The sequence below is a fragment of the Astyanax mexicanus genome, chromosome 1 (assembly GCF_023375975.1).
Source record: "Astyanax mexicanus isolate ESR-SI-001 chromosome 1, AstMex3_surface, whole genome shotgun sequence".
NCBI lineage: Eukaryota > Metazoa > Chordata > Actinopteri > Characiformes > Acestrorhamphidae > Astyanax > Astyanax mexicanus.
In genome coordinates, this window is record NC_064408.1 from 79,345,331 (window position 1) to 79,360,031 (window position 14,701).

Here is a 14,701-nt window from a genome sequence, read left to right on the forward strand (position 1 = left end):
GAACGAGGAGAGTGAGCTTTGCTGGAAGGAGAGCACTAACTGCCAGGCTGACCCGAGCTGAAAAAGGCTGGCAGCGCTCAGAATGACAGAGGGAGAAACAGAAGGGCCAATTACGCTCTCTTGGACTGCTGGCCATGGATGACTGGTGTTGAGATGTGAACCTGTGATCTCCTGACAATACTTTACGTGGTTGTGACACATGCACGGTTTGACATGTTTTAATTTCCAAACAGTTGTTAAAAGCTAACACTGGAACTTGTTTGGCCCAAAGGTGCTTGAAACATCTGACAGGTATGAGTGCTAATGAGTGCTGATATCACAAGACAATAAAATGTATAGAATATTCAGCAAGTTATAACTCATAATTTGCAAAAATGGCAAGACCTAAATAGCTATAAATGTTAATAATTTGTGGCAAACTAACACAAAAAACACTCACTTGAGTTCAAAATGGTGGATAAAATCCAGACATATTGGAATAAATCATCTTTAAAGGCCATTTCAGATCCAAACTTTTGTTCCTTCCACAGTGGTACACAGTATGCAAATATATAGCAACCTATATAGCATTTCTACTTATATACAGAAAAATGCTCTTTAGACTTTTAATAAGAGTGGAATCCTGTTTTAGTGTACGTAGAGCCATGTTCAAAAGGGTTTTCTCCCGTTTGAATGACTCTTTAACCATTGTAGCATAAAACATGGTTTGAATGTACTGTATTATATAATATAGGTGTAGCATATATACATGGGCATTGTGCACCAATGTTTAACAGAACATTCAAAGAGTACTATGCAATTTTACAAATGTAGTTCTAAAACAGTGTATAAACAAGATGTGAACATACATATAGTTATAGAATTCTGCAGAAGAATAAATTAAGTAATTTCCCTGAGAATATCATATAATACACATAATGATATACACATCATAAAAAAATGAAAAGCATGATCAAATAATTAATTTAACTGTGATATACATTAACAAACTGTAATACATACTAACTAACTAAGTATATGTTATACATTTTAAAAAGGGAAAAATGTATCCTGGGAAATTACAGGATTCTTAAATGGTTTGTTTCCATAATCCTTTATCTACATAAAATAAAAATTGTTTAAACAAGTTATTAATATAATTGTTATTAGCAAATATAGTAACCCAGATGATCCTCAGTTTCTTTAAGAATAGTCTAGGTTTTCTCTCTTGCATACCTCTCTGCCATGTCCTGGAGCTGCTCTGCTGGTACAGGAACACCACTGACACTTCTGTCTCTGTGGAGCTGCTGGAAAGTCTGCTGGTGTGTTTCAAAGAGCCCCAGGATCTCCTGCAGAAACACAATCCAAGATTCACCTCCTCCTTCTCACACTTCTCTGCTCTTTCTTCTCACACTTTGACACTCCTCTCTTTATTCTGTATGCAGCACTGTACCTGATGCTGCTGCAGTGTTTGGTGGATGGCATTAGCGGTCTGCTCGTGGCTTTGCTGGGGAAGCGGCTCCTCTTGGAGAATTTTCTCAGCCTGATGCAGCCAGATTCCCACTGCACCCAGTGGGTTTGGCAAAGCACTGTCCAACTGTATGTGCCAGTCCAGGAGCTGGGAGACAATATACAACATAGATCTGAAATTTGTCACTTGAGTGCACTCATAAAGTTGCTTAGGTTGGATACACCTTAAATTCAGTGTTTTTTCATGATGTAAAAAAATATCCCCAAAAAGTCTTTCTAACTATGAAGAAAACATGGAAAAAGTGTAACAAACCAGAACATGTTTTAGATTCTTCAAAGAAGGCACCTCTTGCTTAGATGACAGATTTGCACATCTTGGCTGGATTGTCTCATTCAGCTTTATGAGCTAGTCCCCCGGAATGACTTTCAGTTAACAGCTGTGCTTACCTTGTCAACAGTTAATGATGTAAATTTCTTTGTTGGTATACAGTGAATAGACATATCTGAGTAAGGTTCTAATGCATATTATGGCAAAAACTACTCAACAAAGTAAATAAAAAATGACCCTAAGAAATGAAGTCAGTCAATCTGAAAAATGTCAAGAACTGCAGTTGCAAAGACCATTGAAAACTGAATGATGAAATTGGCTCTCATCAGGACCACCTCAGGAAAAGAAGGCCAAGAGTTTCCTTTGTTGCACAGGATAAATTAATCAGTTACCAGCCTCTGAAATCAGAAGTTAACAGCTTCCCAAATAGAAGCACACCTAAATGCTTCACAGAGTATTGTGGTTTGTTTAACACTTTCAGATTACTGCTAGTCCACATGATTCATTATGTGTTCCTTCATAGTCTGAATGACTTCAGTATTCATTTAAAATGTAGAAAAAAAGAAAAACATTAAATGAGAAAGTGTATCCAAACCTTTGACTTGGGACTGTATGTCCAAATGTTTGTGGACACCCCTTCTAATGAATGTCACACTCATTAGACCTATTAGAATTATATCTCCACCCACAACTTGAAATGTAGCTAGCTACATTAGCAAAAATGTACCAGCACAAGATAATCTGAACATGTAAATGTGGGACAGAAGAGCGGCTTGGATAATGTATCATTTTGATAGTAATGTCAAGCTACAGTTGGAAAAAACTTGTGTGTTAGTAGTTTACAAAAGGGACCAAGAGCAGCAAAGTCAGTGCCCTGATTGGATCTCATTATGTGTCACTTGTTAGCATTAGCTATCCAAATTAATAGAGTGGAATATGCTACTACAGTTACCAGTTGTCTGTGTGTTTTTAGGATTACTGAGTTAATTCTCTCATGTGGTTTAGTTCTGTTTACCAATAATTGAGTTTTGAGAACTCTAGTTACCTATTCTAACTAGATTAACTAGCTATTTATTTTTTAGCAGGCAGTAGCTTAGCTTGAAATGCTGTGCTAACACTAGCTTCGGTTAACTAATTCTTTACCTCCAGTGGGTGGCTAGAGCTATTGTTGACTGTTAGCTAACTAAAATTTGTTAGTTTACGTTGCTGTTCTGTTCCTACTCTTGAAGTACAGTCAGTATTTTTTGTTTGGGGCTATTTTGGTAGATATATGCTGAAGCCAAAATTTGGTTGAAGTAGTCCTGGATTGTGTTGCTCCAAATGCAGATAAGCTAGCTAGCTAAATTTAAAAATGACAAAAAACAAATTACAAATATGGAATATATAAATGATAGTTTAAAAATCTACATTATTATGCAGTTGTAGATAAACAGGCCTTATAAACTTTTCCATTTTTTTGGAACATTTTTATGTAAATGTTGGTTTTGGGTGGCGAGATATTGTTTGGTAATTGATTTGGCCGGTCTAAATGCATTTTTCGTTGGCTGCATTACTCTGTAAATTGGCTCATTTAGCCTTTTAGGTTATTGAGTCCATTCCAGAAGCACACATACAAGCCCAAGACATGACACTAGCTTCACCATTGAGCCTGTATGTTTTGGATTATGAGCAGATTTCTGTTGCTTAAATAATGTGTTATTTTGATTTATACAGTAGTTTTGTAGTAGGATTAGTCTTAAAGAGAAGATTATCTAGATTATAGCGGTTTATACATACAATCTAACAGGGTACACCTGGGTGACACCTGTCAGTCAGGTGAATAATAGGTGGGTCAAACAAAAGAGAGATGGCATATTGTGTGCATGTGTGTCCAGCTCACCCTAGTAGATATTCTCTCCCAGGCCTGTTTAAACAGTGCCTGATCTGAGGTAAGAATACCATCCCTCTGAGTGGACTGAAGACTGGACAGCACCTGTCGTCTCTTCAGCTCATACTGAACACGGTACTGCTTAAAGGACTGAGAGAGAGGGAGGGAGAGACAAAGTTTGCTTTTAAAATCAATATAATACCTTTTTTGCAGTAGTGGAATTACCATATGAAATACCATAGGATGCACAGCAATACACACAAACCTAAATAAGGCCTGGAATATCATGTGTTTGATGCCAACAGACCATGCGGGGCACCCAAACTTAATACCCTGTATATCTAAAAGCAGTCTTGCTTAAAATATAATAGATATATGTTTCATCTTTTACTTTATGCTGTTTAATCTCTTCGCTATTTTCAGGGACAGGATTTTGACCAGGGGTGCCCAAACATTTGCATGCCACTGTCAACAGACAAAGATAAAGTAAATATAACACAAGTATTCAAAAGCTTAAAGTGAGATTAGAAAAGTCACTGAAAGCTTGTCTTTATGCCTTGATGTGTTGAATTAAGTAAAAGGAATAAAAGAATAGGATAAAAAGAAAAATGCCCACAGCCGAAAGAGTTCCCAGAGTACAGACAAATCATACATTCATATATTCATCCAGTAATGGAGGTTCATTTTCCTCTCTCTCTCCACCTATGCAGTTCCCACTAGAGCTCTTACTTAGCTACATGTGAGACATATCCGTGGGCTGACTCCGGCCAGCAACTGATTGTCTACACACACAGCCAGCCGTCTGATTATGAAGATAATGACAGTGTCTGTGCGTCTGCATAACAAAGGAAACAGACACTTTTCTTGTCTGTACAGAGCATTCGTCCCTCAACTCTTGTTGCAGTAACACCCTCTGCATATTATACAGATTATAGTCGTTGTTTTATTACAGTGAATTTTACCGTAAGTGTTTTACTGACTATTTTATTTATTTATGCTACATTAATTTCCCTTGAATGCACTGCTAATATTGCATAGTAATATGTGTGAATCTTAATTTTCTTTAAAACTGACCTCCGTTCCTATTTGATTTCTTTAGAATAAATGGATGGGCAAATATGCCATAGCCTAAATGTTCATATGTAAATAAACTAAATGGTGTGACATCAACAATGTTGTTTATGTAATGAAAAATAAGTAGATCAAATATTGTTTTATTAAAAAAAAAAGCAATGATTTTTGTTTTTCCATAATATTAAGCCCTTACAAAAATCATCACACATTATACACTATTATATATCACAATGTCCAATATATCTATGTGGTAAAAGTGCTGTAAACAAAAATGTGGGCTTATAAGATAATTAAACAATAATTAAAAAATACAAAACTGAGAATGAAAACAGGCCCACAATGACAAGTCTGCAGTAAAAAAAAAATCAGGATAACCCTTGACCACTGAAATAGGTTAGCCTTTTACGTGAGACCCCTGGACACAACATTTTAAGAAAGTGTCAGGAACACGCCCTCTATGTAAATGACACCCGGGTATATGTTCCAGTTTGTAGTAGTAATATAACAGGAACAGGTTTACCTTGTACTGATGACCAGGGTCTCCTTTGTCCATCTGAGCCTGAGCACAGTCTTTCTCCAGCTGATCAGCCCAGACCTTCAGCTCCCTCAGAACCTTACGCTGCTCTCTCTGAGAGAGAGAGACAGATAGAGAGAGAGAGACACACAAAAAACGTACAGTACTGTGTAATTCTTGTTTAAAATTGTTCGAAATTCTGTAAATAATCTCAGCACTGGGTTCTATTTTTTCCTATAAATACTCTATAACAATTGTGGAAACATAAATACAGTAATGTTTAGTTGCTTTGTAAAGTTATTCATTTGTAAGTTAAAAGAACACAGATTTGGTTGCTGATTCTCTGTGAACAAATTTCTCCAATATTCAATGGCTCAATTATTTACATTTTTGAAAGTGGTTTGGTCTGAAATTTTCCATTGTTTGCAGAAACACTAATAGGAATCAGACTTCAAGAAGGCTGAAATGTCTTTAAAACCTACCCAACAGAAAATTATTACTCAAAAATATGCTGCCTGAGACACTGTTTTAAAACAGTTTTTTTAGGAGAGGTTGTAAATACTTTTATGTACATTTGGTTGATAAGAGCATGTATGTGTTATACGTTTGCTATTTTACCATAATTACCATCACACTGGTGGATTTATATAGTAAAAAAAATGTCTATATTTGAGCTGTATATATGCCACAACCCCTGCTACCCATCATCACCATTTTAGCGAAATCTAATTCAATAGATGTCTTTCTGAGAAAGAACACATTATATTCTTTTATCCCCTTTGTGAGGGAGATTTCACTAGGAGGGCTAGTACGTTTTGGATAAGCAGCAAACACTCCCATATGTCGGTCAGGACATAGAAGACAGAGAGGCATAGGATAGTTTAGGTGGCTTTATGGATTTGGCAATTAGCAGTAGTATTACTTTGAGTCTGCAATAACAGAGAAAATACATAACAATGTATATTATATATTACAATAAGAGCAATTACAACACAATTGTACAAGTAGAACAAAACACTATAATTTCACTGCATAGCATTCCTATACACTGCATGCTCTAAACTAAATAATAGGGAGTTATGGGCAAAGGTAAAGGCAATGACTCTGCAATTTAACTGACTCCGGAAATTTCCACATACAACACTGTTAACCAGCTCAACTACACCATAAATAATTCAGTATGCAACACAGTATCACAAATATTAAGGAATAACACTAAACATACACATATATGCAGGTAAATATACAAATATACTACTAAACTTTTAATCCTATGAGCTGTAAAAGTAGTAGCTAACTAACTAACAGGCATTAAACTAGTAGCTGATAAAGGAAAAAGTCCAGCTTACTTTGTGTCACAGACTCAAACTTCAAATCACCAAAGTCCACACTCAAACAACTCAGGAACTGTAAGACTTCTTAGGAGGAATGGAGCAACATGTCTGCCTAGTTCCTTTCTCCTTCTTTCACTGCACATTGTTGCATGACCTACTTTCAGCCAACGCCCTGATTGGCTGAAGGGCTTAATTACTGGAGCAATCAGAAGACTCGTGGGGTGATTCAGGACCTTTTATACACTCTTAAACCTTAAGTTACCGATTTAGCTGTTATTCCTGAAGCAAAAACAAATAACTTGTCATTTAGCGTACCTGATTTTGTGGAGTGCCTAAAAGGATCTATGTTAAGGCCTTTGAAAGTGATACAAATTATGATTATAAGCCTGCGTACAGGGTTTAATAGGTTAATGAAAGACTTATTAGGTGAGGCACTGGACGCGTATTCTAAATAATGGTCTTTAGTAACAGTTTATTACAGTTCATTTAAGTTAAGCCATTTCAGTCTACATTTAAGAAAGATGCATTGTAAAAGAAAAGGGAAAGAAATAAAAATCAGACAGACAAAGAGAGATAAAAGAAGCTAAAAACAAATATGCTCCGATTTGTATCCGGCCTCAAGCTGCTGAAAACCTCATAATTTCTTTCCCTGGAGTGATGAAACAGAGTCTACAGCTCTGACTCAGGAGCCAATTACAGTAAGCGGTTCAAACACAGGCGAACGGTTCAGTTCAGGCAGTTTAAGCTTTAGGAACTGACCACCCGCTGGGTGTGATATTCTTTCTCCTCACTGTGTGCGTTTGCCCCGAACCACCCGACAGGGGGGCAAAAACCAGCTCAGTGGGGGGGATAATCGCTTTACACAACTTGACATTTCCTGTTAGCGTGGCTCACAGAGCAAACGGGAGTGAATGACACCAGCATTGTTCAGCAAATTCTATCACGATGAAGCCTTGTGTCTGCTCTCGTGCGTGATTGTGTGCCATTGCATCTACGCTTTTACTGTTTACAAAGAGCCAATACCTTAGAGGGCGAGATTGATTATCACATGACCTTGCCTAGGTCCGCTGGGTATTTCCTCCTGCCATATCAATGAACTTTCCCTATCAGAGTAATTAGTGCTAAAATGCAAAGACTGAATCATTAGTTACAGTGATTTCATGGTGGGGAGCAGCTACAGGAGCCAGGATGAGAAGCCTAATGTTCTTCTCAGTACAGGATCAGTGTAACCTGTTATAAAATCTGTTATAAAACCTCATTGATTGAGGTCTACCAAGGTCTGCTCAGGCTTATCATCGGCCTGTCAACGTCAGCCACAAGCAGCAAAGCGAGGGAAGCTATTGTTATGGAAATGTGAACCAGAGCTTCAGTCCTAATGTAATGCTAATGATAGAATGATAGAATGGATCACCATACGATGCCCTGGGAAATTCAGTGGATGTATAATTCAGATTCTATTCATGAACACTTTACGTATTTGTCTGCTCTATTAAACGCTGCAGCTTTTTCCCATGTTATGACAATAAAGGAACATGACAATAATGTGTCCTGTTAACCTGCAGTGCACAATGTTGTAATAAACTAATGACACTGAGCAGACAGAAGCTTCAGCATACCTCTAAAATCTCTTCAATGGCTCGGGGAGCAAGACCAAACTTTGGAATACAGGCGAGGCAGAACAGACATAATAAGCCAATAGAGGACCGAAAGTGAAAAAGGGAAAAGAGAGAGCGGGATGTAGAAAAGATGAAAAATCATAAATAAATAACATGCAGAAAGAACACAATCCTTACACCACAGAAAAAAACCATGATGTAGCTAAAGACAATGTTAGTTTAACAGATGAAAACCTTAGAAATAACTTGGGAATACAGGGGATTATGAAAAATTAAAAATATGTGGGTTTACACAGTACCTCCTCTTGCTGGCCAACTGACTCTGCTTCCCCGCCATCAGGATGGTGCTTGAGGAACTGAGCCACATATGTCATGATGGACTTTTCATCTGGCTTATCAACATCCACATCTGAGTCAGAATCAGGGGGGTAGGGAGGTACAGAAGACAACACGTCAGACAATACAAAAGGAATGAAAAATAAAGCAGAATGCATCAGCCTCAGTGAAGGTATAAAAACACTGAACAGCGGCCTCTGTAAAAGTGTCACTATGCTTAGCAGCAAGTGAACAGTCAGATCCTAAAAAAAATTGTGTTAAAAGCAGGAAAAAATGGAAGAGTCTGACATGAAACACATTCTGATGGCTATACAACTCGGTCAAAGCATCTACAAAACATCAGGCAGATCTCGTCCTTGTATGCAGGGGTCAGTACCTATCAAAAGTAGTCCAAGAACTAGTGAACTGGCAACAGAGCCAGGATTTACGGAGGCCCCAGCTAACAACTTTTAGGACTTTAAGGAGCTTAAAGGTCTTGTGGTTTCCATGCTTGGAATGGTCAGATCAGCCGTGACAGCACAAAGGGGGACCTGCTCGATATTACATTTTCGACTCACTTGCACTCCTGTTGTTAACGTGATGTAACAATAAACATAATGTGAGTTTATTTTTAGCTTAAGTCTTGATGCAATCAGTCCAAGTCATCTTGTTCCAGAACTGTAGTCAGTAGTAGTCTGATATTTATTTTACTAATAAATCACATAAACAGCTACCAAATGCAAATTCAACACTTGGAATCAACACTAGGGGCACTATTTTAGCGATCTATAGAACACTGGTCAATTGCATATCACACAGTTTGATGTTGGTGTGTCTTTGGTATCGTGAGGATGCCAAAAGCACGCCTTGCATGGCTCGAAATGCACAAAAGGCTTGAACTCATTTTCTTAATTAATCAGGGATGTGTTTTGGGCATAGCTTTTCCTGTAAGAAGCAGGCGCGCTCTGACTTGGGATCTTAACAGTGGAGTTTTGTGTGTTTTAGCAGAGAAAACAAGGAAATTAACCTGTGTGTTTTGTGTGTTTATGCTGTGAAGGTACGGCAGTAGCTCATTTAAGGGAGCGGTAATGTTATTTTATTTTTTATTTTGTTTATTGTTAAGGAAAAAGTCTGGTTTGCGCAGTGCAGCAAGTCTGTGTGTGTGTGTGTGTGTGTGTGTTTAACGAGTGGAGGTCTACTCATGCTGAGCGTGAACCCGCACAGTGCTCCTGCATGGGTAAGATAGGATTGGGAGGCTGAGTGCTGACTGTTGTCAGGGTTTTAATTAGTCAGTGGCGCACCTGTATTTCCTGCCACCAAGATAGAAACACGCCTGATATTTACCTGAGCACACATCACTTCCAGACCACCATGCCCATCAGTGTAGATATATTCATAAACTCTGATGCTATTGTAACATGCCTGTCGCAAGGCATCAAAATAGACTGTTGATGGTGTGTAAGATAGCAATGAGCATCGTGACACAACTTGTGCAGGGTGTAAGATAGAGCCATAGATCTTTTATTTACAAAATATGGCACAGAATAAAGAGGGAACAAGCCACACACCCCATGAAACCCTTTAATCTAATGACCACTTACTTTTTTGTCCCACAACATTGAGCGATTATGAACAAAATTGCTAAAATTCTCACTTTGTGGTGATCAAATGAATCTACTATTCTTTTAGCACAATCCTGTCTACCTTCAGGGTCCAGTAGGCGTGGTATTCCCAGCTCTCTCTCTGCCAGGGAGAAGGCCTCCTCCAGGTTGGCTCTGTTTGGTCTGTTCCACACGCGCTCCATGTTGACCAGTTGTGGCCGCAGAGCGAAGATGACGGCATGGAACGCCACGCCAGAGCGCCAGCTGGGACCAAAATCCTTCACATCCAGTCCCAGTCTCCTGCAGCACCACACATTACAGCACATGTAAGCATACATTGTATTTACATTGTATTTACATAAGCATTAGGGGTGTCACGATTCTCTAAATCCTCGATTCGATTTTATTTCCGATTTGAGGGTCACGATTCGATTCAATTCTCGATTTTCTTTTTTATTATATATTTACATTTTATTATTTTATGCCTCATAAAATTTAAATAATATATTATTTATTATTATTATTATTATTATTATTATTATTATTATTATTATTTATTAATATATATATGGTAATGCCATCTAGTGACTTTTTTGGTAGCAACAGTGTGCACTATTAAAACTGCAACGTGCAAAATAAAATAAAAAAAATAAAAAAATAGGAACAATTAAAGCCTTAACAAACTGAACTCTATCCTACTATAACAGTTAAACATGAAAAATAAGACTCGGTCCCTGAGAATTACAAGTTTTTTTCTTTAAGAAAGATATATTATTAACTTTATCTGAGAGAAAGTTGTTTTTTTAATTCAATGGAAAGCAACAGGTGTAGTCAATTATAAGTTTAAGATTTTTAATCCACCTCACTGTGATCTATAGTCAGTGTTCTCAAGTCACACTGACACACGCATTTCAGCGAGTTCACACGCTCTCACCTGCGCGCACCCACCCCTCCGTCAGATACAGATACAAAACCTGCGCGCACCCCAACCCCCCCCTCCCCCGTTGCACAGATAAAAAAACAGTGATCACACTCCCGCCGACACTCAAAACTTGAGAGCCCTTTCTTTAATTCTATAAGTCCGTTTTCAGTTTCTCCTCCGTGGCTGAAAGGCAGCTGTTCTCTGCCTCTCACACAGCAGAACTGAGGGCGGGCTCTCTCTATTTACATGAATAGGATGCGCTGTGTTGGTGCTGCCCCATTTGCGTAGCGCGCTGCGCCATTTGCGTAGCGCGCGCGGGAGGGATCGTCGATTCTCGTTTTGACTTCGATACTCGAGACCATGACCTCATTTCGATCGATTTCGATAAAATATCGAGATCGTGACACCCCTAATAAGCATGCATTTACATTGTTCAGCCAGCAAAACAGGATTAAAAGAACACTGCAGCCATTCATGACCAGCATGACCATAATGAAGATTAGCTAGCTTGCATGTATATTTCACTTGTATGTCAACTCACTGGCTACTTAGGGAGGCCTGCCTATCACATAGATTCAATACAGACTGCAGACTCACAATTTTGTCAGCCATCCTGTTCCCCATCCATCATTGGTCATGTTTCTGTCTCAGACCACTGGTGACCGTATGTTATTTGGGTTGTGGAACATTCTCAACCCACTGACATGAGTGTGTGTCTGTTTGTGTGTATTTGCTATGTATGTGCTGTGTATGTTTGTGTGTATAGTCGATACTGCAGGACAGTTTGTCACCACTATCTAGAAATATCCAGCATATGTGGTCACATGTGGTCAAATACAGACTACTACTGAAGGGCTAGAAGACCAATAATACTAGGTGTTGCATCAACAGATAAGCTACAGTCCCTAAACATACAAGAGTGCAGATTCCATTCAAATACAAATAAAATATATGATCACATCGACATATTAGTTAATATGCTTACTTAGTAGCTGTTCGTTGAACCCATTTGAGCAGAGCTCTCTTGGCCCCACCCTGGAAGGAGAGGCGGGGCTTGCGTTTGACGGGTGGGCTGGCTGTCTCTGTGCTATTGGAGCTGTCCACTGAGGAGTTGCTGCTATTCTGGCCTTTCTGAGGTGGTAAACTGCTGGTGAGTTCCTCTATCTGAGGACAGAAAATGAGGAAATGTCCAAAGCAGATTATTAGTGACGCAACAACTAGTTATTATACATGATTGAACACATTTGTGATATTGTAATCATAGATGTACTAGTAGAAGAGAGTCACGCCAACCTAACACATGGTTAGTTTGAAACATAAATAGAAACAGACTTTTTTTAGGTAAATCATAGCATAAAAAGTAAGGGGAACTTGTGTTTGGTAGATTCTTTCTTTGTTGTAACAATAAATCTTAAACAGTTGGAAAGCTTGTTAATTTTCCAGAGCTGAGTATATGGCTTGTTTTGAGCTTCTGGTACCCTCAGGTGAGTCAGTGGTCAGTATGTTTTTGCTCCAAGAATGAGCATGACGTGTTAGACTGATCTGGATAGGGCAACTTCAAGCTGGTGTTCCGCAAAACAAGCTGCATATTTATTTGGAGTAAGCCCTGGTACCAGTATCTCCAACCTGAAGGCTAATTTTCATATAACGGGGGATGTCAGAGACAGGCCGAGAAGTGGGCTTCCCAAGAAGACGACACCCCAATAAAATCATCAAACAACAAACCAGTCAATGGCAGAAAAATCTGTTTAGAAGATTTGACTAATTTGTCATGTGTGCAACCAACATACTCAGCTCTGCTGCTCATCCTACAAATGCATGTTCCTAACAAACATGTCCATTTAAAATAGAAATTAACAGACTTTCCATTTGTATTTATTTATTACCAAGAAGTATTTATGCAAAAAAGAAATAATCTACCGAACACAAATTGTTTAGCTGAGTTATTTAAATTGATCACATTGATCTTAATATTGTCCCTAAAGACTATTTTTGGTACCATACAAGTAACATTTTTCCCCATCATAAATATTTTAAATACTATGCTGCACAAAAGTATTTATTACAGAGTCTGATAGGCAGATCAGTGTTTTGAGATTTGTTAGCATCTTTCCATTGATTCCGTAATAAAGTCAACAGTGTTTCTGTTCTACATGCTGGAAAACAAAAAATGTAAATACTTTTGTCATGCAGTCTCACCTGAAAATATAATATGATGGTCCATATCAAGCCAAGCACAATAGAGGGTCTGCCATCCACAACGTCTGTAGTGTTGATGTTAACCAGTTTAATCTGTCACAAAAGGATGACATGTATGATTATCTACACACTACAGAAAGACACAGTTATTTATTTAGTTAGTACTAATTTGGTTAGAAAGCTATTTATATAAATATATATCATTTTTCCATTATCTGATGTTTATTCTTTATTTTACAGTTATAGTGAGAATGATCCTGATTCAAACAGTGATACTGTCAAGATTTAAAATATACACACGAAAAGGCTTTACTGACCGGAGATCCTCTATACACAGACTGGAGGTGAGGAGGGGTCACGCACGGTGGAGAGAGGGGGAGAAGGAGAGAGGAGATAACACACTGTTAACAAAAGAAGCGCTGGGATAAAAGTGTGTGTCCCTCAAACTGAGGGACAGGTGATAAGGACAGGCTCACTGACAGCAGGGATATCCAGCACACGCACATACAGATAGATACAGATAAGAGAATATCTAGTCTAGTCTTCTGTTAAACACACACACACACACTCATGCACACTGAATAAACAGTACAGTATGAGTGCACACACAAAAAAGCCTCGGTCACGCACTGCTGCAGTTGGTGAGACTTCACTACTGCAGAGGTTAGTGTTCAATAACAGAAGCAATGCGGCATTAAGACATGCAGAGCACACTTACTGTGTTATTATAACCCAGCCAGCCACTGTAGGTTAGTATTGACACAGTCACAAAGCTTTTTAAGCAATATCTGACTAGGCCTATAAAGGACCATGCCCTATTCTTTATGTGCTGCATTTTTCTTTCCTTTTGAAGATTTGTTCCCAAAAATCGGAATCCATTTTTTATATAATAATAAGTATCATGAATTGTTTTCATGTCCCATGACTTTTGATATGTCCCACAGAAGGTAAAGAACACTGTGCTGACATTTCTAACCTCTGAAATGTAATCAAGAGGAAGATGGATGCTCACAAGCCTTTTTTTTCAGGAGTGGCATAAAATTATCCAAAAGCAGTGTGTAAGACTGGTGGAGAGCATGCGCCAAGACGCATAAAAGCTTTAAAATTTGGTTAGTCCACCAAATATTGATTTATTAACTCTTACATTAGTATTGTTGTTTCTAAATTAATATAAACTTGTTTTCTTTGCATTATTTGAGGTCTAAAAGCAAAGCATCTTTTTCCTTAATATTGAACCCTTTTTTATTTTCTGAAAACAGTGACTCTTTTATTTGGAATGACATCACAACTTTTTTTTAAATATATTTTTTATATGTGTCGTTAAGAATTAACAAAATGTTGGGATATGGACTGCACCTCAATTACCTGAGCTCCCTCCTCCAGTCCTTTATATACCTCCCAGTCGCTCTTCACCTTGTGACAAAAGACCTCGCATCCGTCTCCACCCCATCCCCACCCTCATCTTCATCACTCACCTAGCTG

The 14,701-nt window shown here is 38.3% G+C and overlaps 1 protein-coding gene across 6 annotated transcripts in view; it reads right to left on the reverse strand.

Moving 5' to 3' along the window:
* syne1a (spectrin repeat containing, nuclear envelope 1a) overlaps positions 1 to 14,701 on the reverse strand; it is a 243,527-nt gene that overhangs the window by 162,678 nt on the left and 66,148 nt on the right. For 5 of the 6 annotated variants that reach the window (XM_022663102.2, XM_022663116.2, XM_022663113.2 and 2 more), the window contains exons 5-13: positions 13,537 to 13,557; positions 13,220 to 13,312; positions 12,006 to 12,184; positions 10,202 to 10,398; positions 8,482 to 8,591; positions 5,239 to 5,346; positions 3,657 to 3,794; positions 1,433 to 1,597; positions 1,216 to 1,328 (exon numbers count right to left, since the gene is read on the reverse strand). In XM_022663102.2, the coding sequence (XP_022518823.2) occupies positions 1,216 to 1,328; positions 1,433 to 1,597; positions 3,657 to 3,794; positions 5,239 to 5,346; positions 8,482 to 8,591; positions 10,202 to 10,398; positions 12,006 to 12,184; positions 13,220 to 13,312; positions 13,537 to 13,557 (1,124 nt within the window). The remainder of the gene's footprint in view (positions 1 to 1,215; positions 1,329 to 1,432; positions 1,598 to 3,656; positions 3,795 to 5,238; positions 5,347 to 8,481; positions 8,592 to 10,201; positions 10,399 to 12,005; positions 12,185 to 13,219; positions 13,313 to 13,536; positions 13,558 to 14,701) is intronic. The other variant, XM_022663115.2, reaches the window with a different exon arrangement.